This window comes from Lipophrys pholis (genome assembly GCF_963383615.2).
Source record: "Lipophrys pholis genome assembly, chromosome: 21".
NCBI classification, from domain to species: Eukaryota; Metazoa; Chordata; class Actinopteri; order Blenniiformes; family Blenniidae; genus Lipophrys; species Lipophrys pholis.
This window is the reverse complement of record NC_137649.1, coordinates 7,563,859-7,581,800: the sequence shown is the minus strand read 5'-3', so window position 1 is coordinate 7,581,800 and position 17,942 is coordinate 7,563,859. Positions and strand designations below refer to the sequence as shown.

At 42.0% G+C, this 17,942-nt stretch overlaps 2 protein-coding genes across 6 annotated transcripts; one reads left to right on the top strand and one right to left on the bottom strand.

The window, feature by feature from the left end:
• The first annotated feature begins 4,972 nt into the window (after positions 1-4,972).
• slc2a12 (solute carrier family 2 member 12) lies at positions 4,973-10,227 on the top strand. The gene is made up of 6 exons (XM_080490795.1): positions 4,973-5,087; positions 5,709-5,829; positions 7,898-9,190; positions 9,281-9,403; positions 9,753-9,885; positions 9,989-10,227. Exons 2-6 carry the CDS (start codon positions 5,727-5,729, stop codon positions 10,092-10,094), a joined length of 1,758 nt encoding a protein of 585 aa, XP_080346921.1. The 5' UTR covers positions 4,973-5,087; positions 5,709-5,726; the 3' UTR covers positions 10,095-10,227.
• Positions 7,414-17,612, bottom strand: tbpl1 (TBP-like 1). Of its 5 annotated transcripts, XR_013936441.1 has the most exons (9): positions 17,549-17,601; positions 16,040-16,278; positions 15,857-15,939; positions 15,390-15,453; positions 14,789-14,892; positions 13,069-13,163; positions 12,377-12,516; positions 9,734-9,893; positions 7,414-9,394 (listed from the first exon to the last, which is right to left on the bottom strand). XR_013936441.1 is itself a non-coding variant. In XM_080490796.1 (7 exons), exons 2-7 carry the CDS (start codon positions 16,172-16,174, stop codon positions 12,434-12,436), a joined length of 564 nt encoding a protein of 187 aa, XP_080346922.1. In that variant the 5' UTR covers positions 16,175-16,278; positions 17,549-17,612; the 3' UTR covers positions 11,110-12,433. The 5 variants fall into 5 exon arrangements, 2 of the variants coding, with proteins under 2 accessions (XP_080346922.1, XP_080346923.1); XR_013936442.1 differs by lacking the exon at positions 7,414-9,394 and having other exon boundaries at positions 9,572-9,893; XR_013936443.1 differs by lacking the exon at positions 7,414-9,394 and having other exon boundaries at positions 9,572-9,893; positions 17,241-17,597.
• Positions 17,613-17,942: the final 330 nt, after the last annotated feature.

Genomic DNA, 17,942 nt, shown 5'->3' with positions numbered 1-17,942 from the left:
CAGCTTTACTGACGACTCTGAAGAAACAGTCCCCGTCACTTTATCTTTTTCACTGTATTTTCAGCGCAGATAACCTGAGTGCCTCAAAACACCCTGGTGTTATACACGCCGTGGTACACTTTGTTTTTTTTTATCCCATTGAGATTGTCTGTGTTGCATCTTTTATATCTATAAATAAACTAATGGAAATGTTTGTATTACATGTGTGTTATTCTGTGAAGAAGAGATAATTATTGACTTTAAGTCCAAGCGGGCTGGGGTAGGAACTTGGTTTTCATGGAGGAATCATGTGGCAATACACAATACCCAGGGTCTGTTTCCTACCCCGATCTGTCTATCCTCTAACCCCAACCGGCCAGCAGAAAGCCTCCACCTCTGAGTCTGGTTCTACAAAGGTTTTCCTGTCCAGCGTCGCTCACGCTTCCTCATGGGATTTGTTCTAATCCACAGACTTCAAGAGACTTTTTCACAAATTCTGGACCTTTAGTTCACCCTCCATTCAGAATTTAAGCCTGAGAAGATAATCAAGAGATAAATTTGGAGGACTGAGAAACCTCCAAGTCAATTCAAGCTACCAACATATTCAATTTAAACATCTCCGCAGGCTCCAATACTCCTGTATCAAATGACTTTCTGTTTACCTCTCTATTCAACCAACTTCCTCAAAATGCAAATCAGATGAGGACACCCTGGTTCACCTCTTGTCTCAAACTCAACCAATTTTGGTCTGATATTTTCATTTTGTCTGTGACCAAATCACAAGGAATACAATACAATAAGGAATAATTTACCAGACTGGAAGAGTGAAACTGTGGCTTCTTTTAAGAAAAGTTACAGCACATGGAAACAGTTATGGGATTTGTTGTGTATCTCTCTGTTAAAAGCACCTAGAAATGACTCTGATGTATGTGGCGCTAAAGAGATGAAGTTGAATCGAGTTGAATGTGGACAGACGGTGATCCTGCCATTATGTGGGAGAAAGATGGGGACACATACTCCTGAGAGTGTATCGGTGCAGGCCAAGGACACAGAAAGCGATGCAGAGACGGCAGATCCAGATTTAACCAGGAGCACCTCAGTGCAGACCAAGCATGTGACCTCAGCAGTGGGAGAGTTGTTGTTCCTGTTGTGAGAGACCTTCTGTACTTCAGTCACCAAAAGATAGAGTACATACAACATGATCAAGAGGAGAACAATGGTGCTCGGAAAAATATAACCTTTTAAAAGTTTGTCTTTTCCCAGATTATTTTGTACATTAAAAAGTCAACCAGCAGCATTTCTGTCTATCTCGCTAGAGTACTGGAAGTTTTCAGTCAGCATGACATGCATGACTCTGTGGTTCGCGTCTCCAAACGTCTTGTCCAAAGCTGTGACGAGAAATCTATTATGTTGTCTTTTGACTGATTCATTAACGGGGAGAGAGAGAGAGAGAGAGAGAGAGAGAGAGAGAGAGAGAGAGAGAGAGAGAGATCATCAAAAAAAAGTTTTAATTGATATTATAATTAATGTTGTTTTCTATAATGACAAAGATTCAATCAAGTTATAACTGACCTCACTTCAGTATGTTTGCATCTAATGAATGTTTTCTTTGCAGCCCAAACCATTTTCCACCGTTTTACTGAGCGTGTGAAGCCGCTGCATCTGTTCAGTCCTCTTGAAAACGATTTTATGGCTTTTGATAAAATTCAGTCGAGGACAGCTTTCATCGTTGGTGCAGTCAAAGGAAAAGGTTTGAACTTCTTAACTGGGCGAGCGAAACTCTTGAGCAATTTACTTTAGCAGGAAAAAAAGGAATGGTGCATAATCAGGTCACTGACTCTCTTACCAATATGGTCAGAGTCAGACTGTTCGATATGTAAGATATGTCTTTGCCCACTAACATCGTAGATTCAGAGTGGATAAGGGATTTTGTCTTGGGTTGATTCAGGAAGAAAAGTTGCATGTGAAACATTAGCTGCAAAATATAACGTTACTTTTTTACATTAAAAAAAAAGATGAAAAAGATAGTTTGGGTAGTTTTGAATAATTGACAATCTGCAAGAACGATAGTTGTCAACATGGTTTTTATGCTATATATTTTTTTAAATTATATGAAATTGAGACAACTACATAGTTCAACTGCACCGAAGACTATTAGTTAGGTCATTGCAAGACAAGTGGGGAACAGTGACCTTCAGAATCAGGGAATACTAAATAATAATCTTGAAGCCAAACTATAAAGGTGTGCTGATTCGATGGCAGTTTAATCAGATAGGAATGTTTTCATGATGCAGTTTCAATCAGATTGGTGTTTAATTGAATTACTTAAGGTCCAGATAACAGCGGTTGATTAGAATGCTTTCAGTAGTCTTCTGTGGATATACCAGCTGAATCATTAGCAGTCACAACAATCATGATTGGAATCGATTGGTAGGTGTGAGTGAGAGCGTGTGTGTGTGTGTGTGTGTCTATCTGTCTCTAAGGGTGTGAGCCTTGATGAAATGGCAACCGGGTCTAACTGTACCCTAGCTATGCCCATAATCAGCTGGGCTCGGCTCCACACCCCATGATACTCCAATAAAGCATAAGATGACTGAATAAATGTGTCAACACCCGGTTGCAAACAGCATGTTTTGCACTGAAACGTTGGCAGCCGGCGCTTCAGCGTTTGTCCTTTCAGTGTGAGGGGGACTCTGGCAGGTGGGAGATCACTGGCATGACGTCCATGTTTCCTCTCAAGCTCACTCGCTCACTCGCAGCCCTGTTAAATGTGAAATACGACACTGCGGGAACTGCTTCACATGTCAGATGAGCTCATATGCAGGAGATGAAATCTGTGAAATTGCGTTTCACTAATTCATGAGAGTGATGAGGGTACATACGACGCTTGTTTGTTTGTGATTCAATTTGTATAAAATATATGGCCATCCACGATTATTATCACTATGAAGTTATGATGATTTGTATTCTCCTATTGACTTTTCTATTGAAACACTGCCATCCAGACATTTTCTATTCTAGCACAATTCAGGGTGACAGGGCTTTAGAGTGATCCGAGCTGACGATGGCTGAAGGCAGGATACACACTGGGCTGGTTTCTGGTTCATCAAAGGCCAGAGTGACATACTAGATACACACACACACACACCCACACATGCACACAAACGTTCAAACCAACAGTGACAGTGACCAAATAACTTGACAACTCTAAGGGAGTGAATGGAGGAACCACAGGACACACCAAAAACAACACTGACCTTTTTCTTCATGACCCATGTGACAAAACTCAATGACAAAATGTATAGCTTCCATAAAATGAGTCACTGCAGTTACTCTACCCCCCCCCCCCCCCCCCCCCCCCTCCAGGTAAGCTTTGAATCGAGTAGATTGAATGTGCCTATAAAGAATCTTTTATTAATCTAGATAGATTAGACAGAAAAGGCTGGATAGGCTTGTTCCTACTCCTTTTCGGACCGCAAATATACATTATTTTTTATTGATTATTGATATTATGAACATTATTGTTTTTAATTGTCTTTTCTGTGAAAAAAATGTTTGAAATAAAGAGACGTACCGATACCAAGAAAGTGTGTTTTTTAATGTGGGCATCTGCAAAAACTTTTTCAGTGTGAAACAAGAGCTGCACTGCCATAGTTGTATGCTATAGCTGTCCTACAAGACAATTGCAAGGGAAAACATTATCAGTGAATGTCTAACTCACCTCCGACATCAACTTGTATTTATTTACTGTTATTGAAGCACATCAGACTTTTTCCTATGTTTTAGTTTCCCACTTGATATGGAGACAAGGGGTATTTACACCGTCTGGATTTAAGGTGTTTTATGAAAAAAAAAAAAAAAAGACAGTTTCATAATATGTCTTATGTTACAAATTAACAATTAACTTTGTAGTTATACTTTGATCCATCGCAACGTGCTGCACCTGCTTTAGGCACATTTTATACACCAATAATCAGCTTGTTATAAGCGTGTTATCTCATGTGTACCTACATGTCCCGCACTAATAGTGCTTCTGCATTTTTTTTCCCCCTCAAGGTCATGACATTTTACTGTTTCTGTTCAAAATCTGATTTTCTTTTATAATCACAAGCCAACAGCACGCACTATTGACCTTTACACCATTAGTGTGTCCGTCTAGCAATAGGTGCGCCCACTGATTGCAGTTTTATTGTTTCTTTTAGAAATTGATGATACTGAGCGAGAGTGGTATTTATGGTTTACTGAAATAAGCAACCAATATGTAATCATATCTTTATAAGCAAGCTGTGATTTTCCAATTGAAGCCTTGATAAGCTGAATATTTTGCCGACTGAGTAAAAGCCGACAAGTGGGCGACCGCAAGTTATCTTAAGGTACTGAGCAATTACATAACACAGGCACGCTGCATAACCTTCAGGAAACTTAAACTGGGGCTCAAATGACTGGGGTTCAAAATGGGTCAAACTGTGTATTATATAGGTCAGAACGTCTAAATACATCTAGAGAAAAGTGAGCCAAGTAAAACCAGTGGTGCAGGTTACATTCAGTCACTGTGAAGCAACAGGGGCAGGTGGGACTGTCTGGTTCCAGTGCATTCGTAGAAACAGGACATCAAGTGACAGCATGTGGCTAATGTGTTTATTTTAAAATGCTGTATGAGTAAGGGAACACTACTGATGCAGATGTTTCATTACAGGATGATTTTTTAGCCACGATCACAAGAGAGGAAAAAAAATTATAAAAACAATGATTACATCTGCAAGCAATAGAAAACGCCACTAAGGTTTAGTAGAGAAATATTAAACTTCAGGAATTCATCATTTTAAGTTTTTAAAAAGCCTCTGCAAGCAGGATCTGCTTCCACCAATAGGAACTAAGCTTGGGAGTTCCGCGTCAAACCTACGCATCCCATTGGCTGTTGTCACAGAAAGGGGGCGTGGCTCGCCGAAGGCCTCAACCAAAACAAGCGGAGTGCGCGCAGCCGCCCGCCACGAGCTCGGGAAAAGTGAGGAATCAGAGGAAAAGTGGGGCAAAACTGCGGAGCACGGAGCGGATGGCCTGAAAAGATCGGATCTGAGCCAAAAACAGAGACAGAGCCGGGGTGTCAGGTAGGAGCGAACCGCTGACACAAACTCTGGGGGCAGTTTGAACTCGTGCACGCGTCCAAAGACGTCTGCAGTGGTTAAAAAAAAAGAAAGACAGGAAAAAAAAAAGGCTCCTGCAGCTTCAGGACTCACCTTGCTGAAGTTGCTGGAACAATAAAGAAAAAGTAGTTCCAGTTCCTGTAGACTGGGTATAACATTCAGTCATGAGGACCGTCACCAGCTTGTGATCGCATGAGGCAAACCAACTCATTCAGCAGGAACAGCCTGGGAAAGGGCGTGCAAATACTCCAAACAGCTCTGTGGCACAGTCTGCTTCCCTCACTGGGATTTCATTTGGAAACTTGATCCAGGACTGCAGACAGGTGGCCAGTCAACAACGACAACAAAAAAAAACGACAACAAAAATTTGTCTTTTATTACCGGAATGTATGCAGATTATTGAACTAATATCAGTGAGTCAAACTAATCAACAGACATCAGCTTTGATTGGAGTGGAGAATCATCTCATACCAAAATGCTGGCATCACATGTGGAGCTGCAGCATGAATCCAGGTTATTTGTTGGAAAATCTGTTGCATTTTTGCGGGAATTAATTCTTATTATTTTTTTGTCCATCTCATCTAGGCCTTCTGTGATTGGTGGATGCTGAAGATGGACGGCAACAGTGAGCCCAAGAAGATGACCTCTCATCTCCCGTGCAATGTCTCTTCTGAGACCCAGAGACTGACTCCACCCAAAACACCAGGTACACAAACAGATCCATAACACGCCATATCTGTTCAAACAGTGGCTGATTGTTTGATGGAGGTGAGGAAGTCCAGGAGTGTTTTTGATCGCAGCTTATGTTTGACTTCCTACTCAAACAGTACGGCGTGTAATTTAATCAGGTATGTTTACATTTGTTCAGAGACACACCGGTACAGAAAAGCAATAGTTATATTAAGTAGAACTTGTGAATGTGGAGTCTTCGTCTGAAGAATTCTAAGAAAGAATGTGTCATCTTTAACTCCTTCACTTTATCTGTCAGTGCTTTATGATGAAGTCGAAAGTTGTTTATCACTACTTTTATGCGTCTGTCCGGTTAAGCTGACCTATGTGGCACACATAACACGTTCCACACTCGAATCATAGTTTTATTGTTATCAATACCTTTTTTTTTTCCCCCCACTCTCTTAACTTGGACCGACAAGGCTTCAATGTGACTTCAGTGAAAAAACAATGGAAGCAACTATCTTGATATTCAAATCCATGCAGCGAACATTGCTTTAGGAGACGATGAAGCAGACCGAGTCATTCATGAGAAAGGGTGGGTGGGTGGGGGGGGGGGGGGGGGGGGGGGTCAACTTTGTAGCCAATGAAAATATCTGTCGGACCCGACAGTTTGCAGCTGTATCTCTGGTCTTCTTAAATGTTCGATGCAAAACTTAAAACAATGACAAAAGGTCTCACAGGCGTGACCCTAGTGCAAGTAAATGTACAGCTGTATAAACAGCGGTATGCCGTGCATCAAGTAGCCACTTCTCAATGCATGGATTCAACTCAAATCACGTGTGCAGGTCAACAATGACCACCGTGAAGCGGCGCCGTTAGAACCATCAGTCATTCCGACTTTTATTACAGCCAGCGTCAATATTGTAGAGATTCTGGGAACGTATCTGATCACATCTGTGCACGATAAGCTCTTCCGTTTTCTATTTGTTCCCCCGTCAGTCTGATTGCGGCGATCGAGCAGACTCGACCGTCCTCTCACATGTTCACACACACACAGAATCATTACCGCTCACAAGATCAAGTCATCGCTCCTCTTTTGAACCTCTGACCTCTCGACTCCACGCAGTCAGCAGCGCCGGTAAAGCCGCTTCACGGTTGGGTGAGATCCGCAGGGAGAAAGTGTACACAACAACCAAAAAAAAAAAAGAAGCATGTTGTCCAGAAACAATGAGTTGACTTGAGGCTTTTTCTGTTTCTCTCCTCGTGTAACCACTCAACCCAGTTACACAATAATAATGTTGAGTCAGACTCACAAAGCGATGCACTGTACGGACTTATCTATACAGTCTGATGAGTTGACTTAATAGAAAACAATGATATAAAAGCTGGAATCTGTCGCGTATCAAGAAGAGTTTGTTCTAATTCCACCCTGAACCTTTGAAAACTCGCAGTCCTGTTTAGTACACGCTTGAGTATACACAAATAAATACAGATACACGTGGTTTATCCAACTCAGGGTTGCACAAGTTACATCCTGGACTGCCCTAAAGTAACGATGCGTACTAAAGTCTTGGTTATAATAGTGTCACTTTTAAATATAACTGCAAGGCCAATTCATAGTGCTTTACAAAGAAATTTATTAAAATAAAGCGATTAAGAATCTTAAGCCATCGGGGTTATAGAATACATGAAAACAAATGGATTCAAAACGGCATTAAAAAGCAGAATAATAAGATAAATAAATACAATCTATTGTGAACTGGAAACTTTGAGCAAACAATGTTTTTAGTCCAGATTTAATAGAAGAGAGAGCATCCAGATTGCTATATTTAAAAAAGTTTGATTACTGCCGTCTTTAGAGCCTTTTGGTAAAATGCCTGCGTAGAGAGCGGTCGACTATCTGAAGTACATCTGGAGCTAAACGGTTAAAATCGTCTTTAAAACAAGGCTGAGTGGCAGGACTGCAAGTTGTGAGCTTGAGGTGCCACAAATGTGTGAGATTAGACAGAATATTAGTCTTTAGTTAAACCCGCCATGTTGATCTTGAGTGTACTGCTGTTCTCCACGACGCCCACTCTCCGTGTCTCTGTTCCCGCCTTCAGGCTGCAGCTGGCTGGTGGTTGTGGCGGCCGTCGTGGCCTCGCTGAGCGGTCTGATGCTGGGGTATGAAATGGGCCTGACCTCCGGCGTCCTGCTGCAGCTGCGGGGCCTCCTCTCGCTCTCCTGCAGGGAACAGGAACTGCTGGTCAGCTCCCACCTGCTGGGCGCGCTCCTCATCTGCCCGGCCGGAGGGCCGATCCTCGACCGCTACGGCCGCCGCTGCGCTCTGCTCCTGAGCGCCGCCATGGTGGTCGGAGGGACAGTCGTGCTCGTCGTCATGACGTCGCTCGTTGCGGTCACGCTGGGGCGTGTGATCGTGGGCATGGGGACGGCTCTGTCGGGGACGGCAGCGTGTCTGTATATCGCAGAGATCTCTCCCAGGGAGAGGCGGGGCCTGTTGGTGACGCTGTACGAGCTGATGCTGGTTGTGGGCGTCATGCTGGGATTTGGCTGCAGTTACGCCTTTGCCACCGTGCCTCACGGCTGGGCTTATACCTTTGGACTGGCGATCCCACCGGCGCTGCTGCAGATGGGCGCACTCCTGTTCCTCCCACCCAGCCCGCGCTTCCTCGCAGCAAGGGGGAACGTGGCGCAGGCGAGGGTCGTGCTGGCCCGGCTGAGGGGCGGGGCTACAGAGCAAGTGAACACCGAGCTGAGGGACATTCAGGCCGGACTGAAAGAGGAATCGGAGCATAGCTTCCGGGAGCTTTTCAGCACCAAGGCCAACCTGCGTTCCCGGCTGCTCACAGGTGTGGTCTTGGTCTTCCTCCAGCAGGTCACTGGACAGCCCAACATCCTTTCCTACGCCTCCCCGCTCCTCCGCAGCGTCGGCTTCGACAGCGATGCCGCGGCCACGTTGGCCTCCACGGGATTCGGCATCGTCAAAGTGGTGGGCACCATCCCAGCCGTGTTGCTGGTCGACCGCCTGGGACCGAAGAGCTTCCTGTGTGTCGGCGCCGTCACAATGGCAGTGTCGCTGGCGGCGCTGGGAACACTGACACTGCAGAGCCACACACACCTGACAAGCCTGTGTAAAAGTCCCAACACGCTAAACCACACACACATGCAGTGGGACTCCAACAGAACTTCTCTGGACTTGGACAACAGTGACATTCTTGCTACTCTGCCAAGCCAGTGGAGCAGCGAGGAGGTAGAGAGGACTGAGGTGGAGGAGGACGAGAACCGGGGATCAAGAGGAGACAGGACTCGTATTGAAGTGTCTTCCTATCTGAAGTGGGCGTCGCTAATCAGCCTGCTAGTGTACGTGGCCGCTTTCTCCATCAGCCTTGGGCCCAGTAAGTACCCAGTCGTACAAACTCACAGGTTGTATCCCACCTGACATCAAGAGATAGAACTGTACAAAACTCTTTTTTTCCCTGTTCTAGTGGTGTATGTAGTTGTCAGCGAGATCTTTCCCATGGGAGTCCGAGGCAGGGCCGTGTCCGTGGTGTCGGCTGTCAACTGGGCAACAAACCTCCTCATCTCCATGACCTTCCTCACTGTTACAGGTAATGAGTTAAGAAGTACAGTTTCACGTTTAGTTGGAGGAGCATCGCTCACGCATGATTGATTTTATCAAACATTAAAAACCTGCAGATTATTATCATTTATACACATTAGTTCCACAACAATGTAAATATTTCTATAAAGAAAAAAAAACAATGAAAGCTTCCAGTATAACTGCAAAAAATGGATTTATTGCAGCCTGCTTAAAAAATTTAATTCTGATGTACAAACTTCACCATGTAGGATGACGAAGTTTTAACAGCCTAGAAGACTTAACTTTCCTACGTGACAATCGCTCATGAGCATAACTAAAGACCTGCATGTTCACTGACATTTGATGTTTCCTCACAGAGAAGATCGGCGTTCCCAATGTAATCTTCCTCTATGCTGCTATGAGCTTCATTCTGCTGGTGTTTGTCATCCTCTGCGTCCCCGAGACCAAAGGTCGCACTCTGGAGGAGATATCCAAAGAGCTGGCCAAGAAGTGAGTGCCTGATAAGACAAAACCCGAATATAATGAACCGATAGGATATTACTACATTATGCAACTGGCATCTTTGATGCTTCATTTTTTTCTTTCTTTCGAGGAAAACTTTTGAGGTGAGGATTTGCAGACAGGTTCAACCTCAACAGAGCCTGATTCGCACCATCAGCGCTTCCACAGAGACTCCAGCAAACGCCAAACTCCTTTAACGTAGCGCAACTCTACCTCAGCGAAGAGTCCGGTGCAAAGATCGAAGAGGACGAATCCACATCCGGATCTTTCCTGCAGTTACAGCTGGTTCCTGTCATGCAGTTCCTTTTGCTGTCTTTTTTTTTTATTATTTTTTTATAATTATTATTATTAAAGCATCAGGTATAGTTTGAATTATAATGAAATTACGGTGAAGTGTTTTTGGATAGCTCACTTATATTTTTAATCTCTCATAAACTAAAGCATTTTCAACAAATCAAATCCCTGAATGATGTGCCAAGTAGGATTCATCGATACTGCTTTTTTAACTCGGGGTTGAGGCTTTGTTTTGAGGTGATGGTGGTGTAGTGGTTGGTTCTCTCCCACACACAGCAAGAATATACCCAGTTTGATTCCAAAATACTGATTTGGTGGCAGTTTGCATATTTCTCCTCGTGTGTGTGTCACTGTGATGGACTGTCCAGGGTACAAGCACCATGTGTGTGTGTGTGTCATAAGCTATTAGTAATTAAACAGGATTTACAACTCGTAGTTGACAATCAACACTATAAACTTATTTAGTGGTTCGTTTGTTCTTAGTGACTGACCAAGTAACTGCTTCCATCTTTCTTTCATTTAAACTAGGACAAGTTCAAACTTGTGTTCTGACAGATTCCAGCCGCAGGTTTCTCAGGAAAAGCTCTTTGTCACATTGTTTGCGTTTTGTGGGCGGACACCATCCGTGTGGCTGATTGACAGGAAAACATGTCTGCTGTGGTTTGTTCGACAGATACGTCTGATACTGGCGTTATTAAAATGTGTAAAAAGTACTGAAGAAATGCATTTACTGGTACCAGTTTTACAAAATGACAAATAATTTAGATATTGTTTTGTCTGACTCATTGAAATTGCTTTTATTTAATTTTTTTAAATTTCTTCTTACCTAAGTGTCATCAAAAGTGTTTTAAGGAGAACTGCGTGCAGAAACTGGGAATATACGTCCAGTGAAACGAGCAAATAGAACAGAGGTGCGTGTTCTGTGTTGGCCAGTTAAACCATCAATTTATTTTTATACAAAATACAAAAATTTGTGTCACAATATCTGCGTACACGGGTTCAAAAAGTACTCCATCACACACATACAACATATCAAAGTTTTTGTCAACATCCTTCCTGACAGATGTGATTAATATATACATACCCATGTGTTGCGTCTATGCACGCTCAGCCCAAATAAACCTGCCGGGAGTCGTCATTCCTTTTAAAAAAAAACTCTCCACGTCCCTCCGGGGATTTTGTCAAGCTCGACTTGCTTTGTTTTGCTGACGGTGTAAAATGTTCTGCACGTGGCCTCGGAACACTTTGTGCCAGGAAAAAAATCTCTAAAATGTTTTTGAACAAACCTTTCTGACAGGTAGTAACGCTGCCATGAACCCATGATTGTTTTCCTTGAACTTTTAGGGGTTTGTTCATGTTGTATGTGGCCAACTTTGAACAATGTGTTGATAATTCTGTCATTTCCCCCAATAAATGACTGTTTGAATGAACGGACTTTGTTATGTGACGTACGATTAAAAATAATAATAATAATAATAATCACATTGTATAAGTGTAAGAAAAACAAGTGTGTACAAATGATGGAGTGAAACAATGTGTACGTATTCCGAACCAATCCCCACACTCATGTTAAAAGTATTAACTCAGAAATGAATGAATGGGAGATGAATATTGCAAACATGTTTCTGCCCGAGGACGTGCTCTTACTTTGTGTACACTTGTAACAGTCTCACTTGTCTTTTTCACTCTGAGCCACAACAAGGGTAATGCTGAGGAGTCTTTAGTGTAAAAACACGGTATGGACGGAGATTATTCCAAAGAAAAGTGCCAAATGGAACAACTTTCTGCATACAGCGCTACGTATGAAGCTTCTCAATCTTAACGTTGAGTCTTTGCGATGGTCGCCACTGCATTAAGCATTAAAATAGTTACACAGACCTTTCCTTGCCCATGCAGAAAAACAGAACATCAAAAGCAAAGAGTGAGATTTGAGTCAATCGGGTAAGGAGGAGTCTGTTTTCTGATGAATATTATCAAAGTTGGAAGACATTTGCAGAATGAGGCTGTTAAAATCACAAGAATCCAAATACATCAACACTAAAACTTGGTGAAAAGGACTTTTTTTTTTCTTTCCTCTTTTTAAACCTTCCAACTAGGGTCATTACAATATTGAGATCAAATTCCAGTGGGTCAATCGTGTTAGAAGTGTGTGACTGTCGCCATGTAGTGATAAAACCAAGCAAACCCGTCCATGGATAAGGTGCGTCCTCATCAGTCTCCGCTTCTCTCGTGTGGTTTTCCTTCACTTGCAGAGCGGCTTCTGAACCTCGAACAGCAGTGGATAGACCTGCTCCACTGCTGTGGCCACATTCTGCACATTTGGTCCTGAGATAACGGGGAGGGGGGAAAAGGGTCACATTTTGTGAGTGCGTGTGCCTGCAGCTCGCTGCCGACAAGCATCTCTTCTATTTTGTGTTTTTCACAGAAATCCTGTCTGCTTTGACCGGCACTTTCTTTCATTTTTATTTTTTTTGCAGAAACGGCTTCACAAATCGATAGCAAAAGTCACAGAACACTATTCCTGAATTTTCTGCATGTTTTGATGGGCTTTTTCTGTACATGCTCCCAAAAATCTGGCAGAAGCAAATGGTTATTTTTTTATCTTTAAACCTGGTGCCTAAGATAGTAATCTTGCCATTTAACGAGGCAGTTCAGACAGAACAAGATCTTCTTGTGCGCATCGAGTGACACTTGAAATGTCAGTGTACCATGTAAAAAGGGGTTAAACTATTTCGTTGCAGGCTGAAATTCTTCAAGGAATTGGGTTATACGCAAACCTCTTTCCTGGTGCGAACAGACATTATGACAACATGACCTCAATCCTTTAAGCTGTGTGTGAAGGAGGTTGTGAAAGTTTTGGTATGAAGGAGGAGATACCTGTAACAGTGAGGCTGCCTGTAGAGAACACTTGTATGGTTGCTTTTAGATGTTTGATCCTGTACGTAGCAGCAGGATGGAGCTCAGGCTCATAGCTGGTACACACACACACACACACACACACACACACACACACACACACACACACACACACACACACACACACACACACACACACACACACACACACACACACACACACACACACACACACACACACACACACACACACACGGTTAAGTAGAATCAACATAGATACGGTAGGAAAACACATGTAAACATATCGTTACGATTGTAAATAATGTTCTACAACCATCAACCTATGACAATAATTCATTTCTAGTCTGTTGAGCAGCGTCAAGAATACGCACTCATGCTTCCCACCACTAGAGGTCGTCATCCTCATGCACAGAAAAATCCTTTCAAGAGGCTCACTGATCTGTGCATAGATGTGTAAAAACTCTAGACCAGGCATAAGGCTGTTTGAGGCGGTTAATGAGCTTTAACCTCCTGTAGGTGGTAAAACAACATTAGGGAGGATGACAAGATAGTGAAGTTGGCTGAACAAATTGATTTTCAAAGGTCCATCCATCACATTTCATTCATGAGTAAATGAAAAATGATCAGTAACTCTTTCCTGTATATACCAATGATAAAATTCGTTCATTTTAGGGTTTCATAATGAATCATATTGACGCTATTGTCATATAGTTGGCAAAATAAATAAACTGGATTTTTCATAAACTCTTCATTTTAGTTTTCTTTGTATTTCTTTATGTTAAGCGTCTTTGAGTGCCCCCCAAAAAGTGCTATACTAATATAATACTGTATATTATTATTACTATTAAAATAAATAATTACTCTGAACTGATCTAATTAGATGAGCATTAATGTTTAAGAGACAGAGGTAGTTGGGCAGAGCATCATTGAACTGCTGACGACAGTAATTAGTCTTCTAATGCTTGGAGGTCAGGCAACTTGAAAACATTGAAATTCTTCAAAACGCCATTGGTGTTACTATTGTATGATGTTATTGGGAAACCTCTGTGATGTACAAGTAATATTTATATACACACGTATGTTTTTTGTTACACGTATACATGAATAACAATGATAGTACATTACACATTATTGACCTTAATTGGATATAATATATATAATAGATGAATGGGTATTAATACTCAAGTTTAAATGTTATTTTACATAAATAACTCATTACATTAAATATAAATGTTTTTTGAATGAACATCTCCTTTTATGAGAGATTTTCCTCGTCTCCAATATGTATTTCAGCTTCTTTGATTGTCATAAAGGCAATAAGTGTGTTTATTTGTTAAGTACTATGTTGTTTCTTTATCATTGTTTATGTGTTGAATAGCAGTTAATATGACAATAAAGAAGGAGAAGTGCGAATCCTAATTGCACTTCACACCTTTAACCTGAGTTTATGGCTCATTTTTGATGAATTAACAGAGTGGTCAAGAGCCAGATGGTTGTAAAGACTCACTTTAGTTGTAATTTCTGACACTCTAACAGTGCTGGCGAGTGCCTTTTTGCCACAACCGGAAGTCAGCGCCTATTTGCCACAGGGGCGCCGGCCAGTAGCATTGACTGCACGTTCTAGAGTTTACATATGTCTATGACTCTGTGCAACACTGACTTCAAATTATCAGCCATTATTAACAGTTTGTCAGTCTAAAGACAAGAAGGATTGGGTTACCTGGCAATGGGCCGGTTCTTTTTTGTGAAGTCTACAAGATGGATGGAGAAGGGCATGGAGCATACGGCCAGCACATTCACAACTTTGAAGGCTGAAAATCGAACCTGAACACAGAGACAGAAAGACAAATAGTAATGTTTAGATAGCTACACATATTTTCCTCTTCAAAACTAAAGATAAGCTCGTCCTCTGGATACAGTGCAGCATCTTCAAAGGTTAATTTACACTGCTGCCGATCCCTGCTATGGGCTACAAACCCATTTAAATTGTTTCTTTATATTCTGTCTTTTGCATCGCTGGTGGTGCATCAGGTTAAGTGTTGATCAAGAGGGTGAGGGACCTGGATTTCTCTCCCGTTTGAGGCTGTAGGGGCACGGGGCGTAAAAACTAGCAAAGTCCACAGTGCAACTTGTACTAAGTTGCTGTGGCGGCCCCTGAAAAGGGGATCAGCTAAAGAGACGGTTCTTCTTGACATCATGTACCATGTGTGACTCAAGACGCTTTGGTTTCTACACACTGTCAGACATGTTTCTATTGCAGGTTTCAAAGAGAAAAGTGTTCTCTGTAATAAAACAGTTAGGCAGTAGCTGCATAGTCTCACCTTGAAGCCTAGTTTCTGCAGACAGCGTGCCAGCCTGCGAGCGCCCTGCTTTGCCTGATCCTCACTGAAAACGAGAGGGCAGCAACACAACTATGTTACACATGTATGGAACAGCATGTAAAATACACACAGCAGCGATCTGAGAGATTCTTATGCAGTACAAGCGAGACGTTAATACACAGTAGCTTGACTTGCAATCAATAATAATTTCTAGCGCTGATATCAGCAATCTATCTGTAGCAAGTGAGATAAATGGTTATGTGTGATAGGAAATAAGGAAAATGAACGGCATTTTCCATTCATTGAATCCAATAAATCAGGGTTGTTAAAGTTCAGTGGCCTGGAGCCTCTTGCAGGGCAGCTTTGGTCTACAGGCCTTATGTTTGACAACCCTGCATTAGATCTTTATGCCAAATTATAGTTTGTGTTCGTGTGTCCAGGAATTCATTTTGTGTCGGATTATCTACCTTGTTGCACCTGTGCAGATGATTTTCCCTGAGGACCAGATTGAGGCTGTTATCTTGGGTTTACGGAGTTTCATCAGGACTTTCTGAAAACAAAACCATTGACAAAAGTATCAGCCATAAGTGACCCATAATATGAATGTGAATGAAAAAAGATATCCTCTTCTGAGACTTCGGCATCCGTACCCCAACTTCGGGCTTGTAGATGACGTTGGTTCCCTCTAAGGCAATAGTGCGCAGGTTAAGGTGACACCTGGTCCTGAAGGTGGCCACCACATTGGTGATGATAATATCAAGAGCCTCGTCATTGTTGGAATCCATGAGGAAGTGTGTGGCGTGGCAGGAGGACCACTGGGGCTTTCTTCTCACACATTCATCACCAAAGGCTTTGACACCATCATTTCATGGATGACAAGGAGACTCAACTGAGCAGAGAGAGAGAAAACAAGGACAAGGGTTTTATTCGATATCAAGTCTGAAAAACAAACAAACTATAAAACTATCATTTTTAATAGACCTTGCAAAAACATTTAAGCAGCTAAGAAATGCAGTACTACTTTCAGGACAGTTCAATATAAAGTACAAAAGGTGATCACTGAAAGGATGACAATATTCCTGCAATGAGTTCACACCTAGGGGTAATGTTAGGGTCACCAATTAACCTCACATGCATGTTTTTGGACCGTGGAAGAAAAACTGGAGTATCTGGACTAAACCCAGACACACACATAGTGAGAACATGCAAACTCCACACAGAAATGGTGTGGCTGGGATTTGAACCCATGACCTTCTCACTGTGAGAGGAGAGCACTAAAGGTAAGTACATGTAAGCTGGAAGGTCAAAGTACTGAAACAAAGACTGGCTTCCTCGCTATCAATCGACTCTTTAAGTGCAATAAACTTTAACTGTCTCTAGAACTATACAGAACCAAATCACAAACAATTAAGGTGAACTGGATCTTTGAGTATGGATCAACAAAAACAGCTAAAATATTGAGGAGGGGATTTAACACCAAAGACCATTTTATCTGAGGATGTTAAATTGTGAGATATATCTGCAAAGATATAAAATACAACGAGGAAACTCGAGTTGAACGTCGTGTTGTTTAAAGAATTGTCCTCTGGGATAAATACAGTATTTCTATTCTGACAGCACCCGTCGTAATAAACAGCTCAGTTATAACCGCAAGCATGCAAATAAAAGCACACAATCAATCAATCATCATGAAAACATGTGAATCCCACTGATATTAAATATATTTCTTGCATTAATGTCAGTGCGTCTCTATGAAGGGTTATTTATTAACGATGCTAGCAATTCTGCCCAAACAATACGACTTTCAACAGTTTTGTCACAGAATAAGAAAGCGCGACTAGGATTGTTTACCTATATAGCCACCATTCTCGTGTAAATAAAGCATTAATACGACGTCTGAGCCTAATGTTGTGAAGCTCCCCGCTAGCTAGCAACAAAGAGGCAGTAATGAATGAAAAGTTGTTAGCTCCGCTTGCTAACGGCTAGCAGCCGCCACACTGAAGACGAGGAAGTTCCTTCATTTACACCGTTATTTGCGTTTTATTGACAATATCGTGAGTCCGAAACGCTCGCTAAAGGTCTTCCGCCGCCTCTTTAGCAAGCACGGTGCTATTACTCTGATAAACGAGCCCGGAAAATGAAGGAATTTGTGGACAAACCGCTTCCTTCGCAGACAAGCGAGCAGCAAACATGCTAACATCCGGCTTTGTGTTTTTCCAAAATGAAAGCGACCGGAACTTCACCCAATTTCTTTCAAAATATGAGCACAATAACACTATTGAAGAAAAAAATATCAAATTGGAATACTCATGTAAATACAAATAACGAACCCAATATTACACTTGTACAAGTGCAGGCTGTATAATAATACACAAATCATAAACGTCTGTCTTATTCTGTGATTCTCAAACTGTATACCACTGGTAGTATGGGGTGCAAGTCATAAATATATATTTTTAATCAATGTATTTGAAAATATATATATATATATATAATCATCCTTCCTCTGGGTACTCGGTACCCGGTTACCTCCAACAGTAGAGTAAAAACATG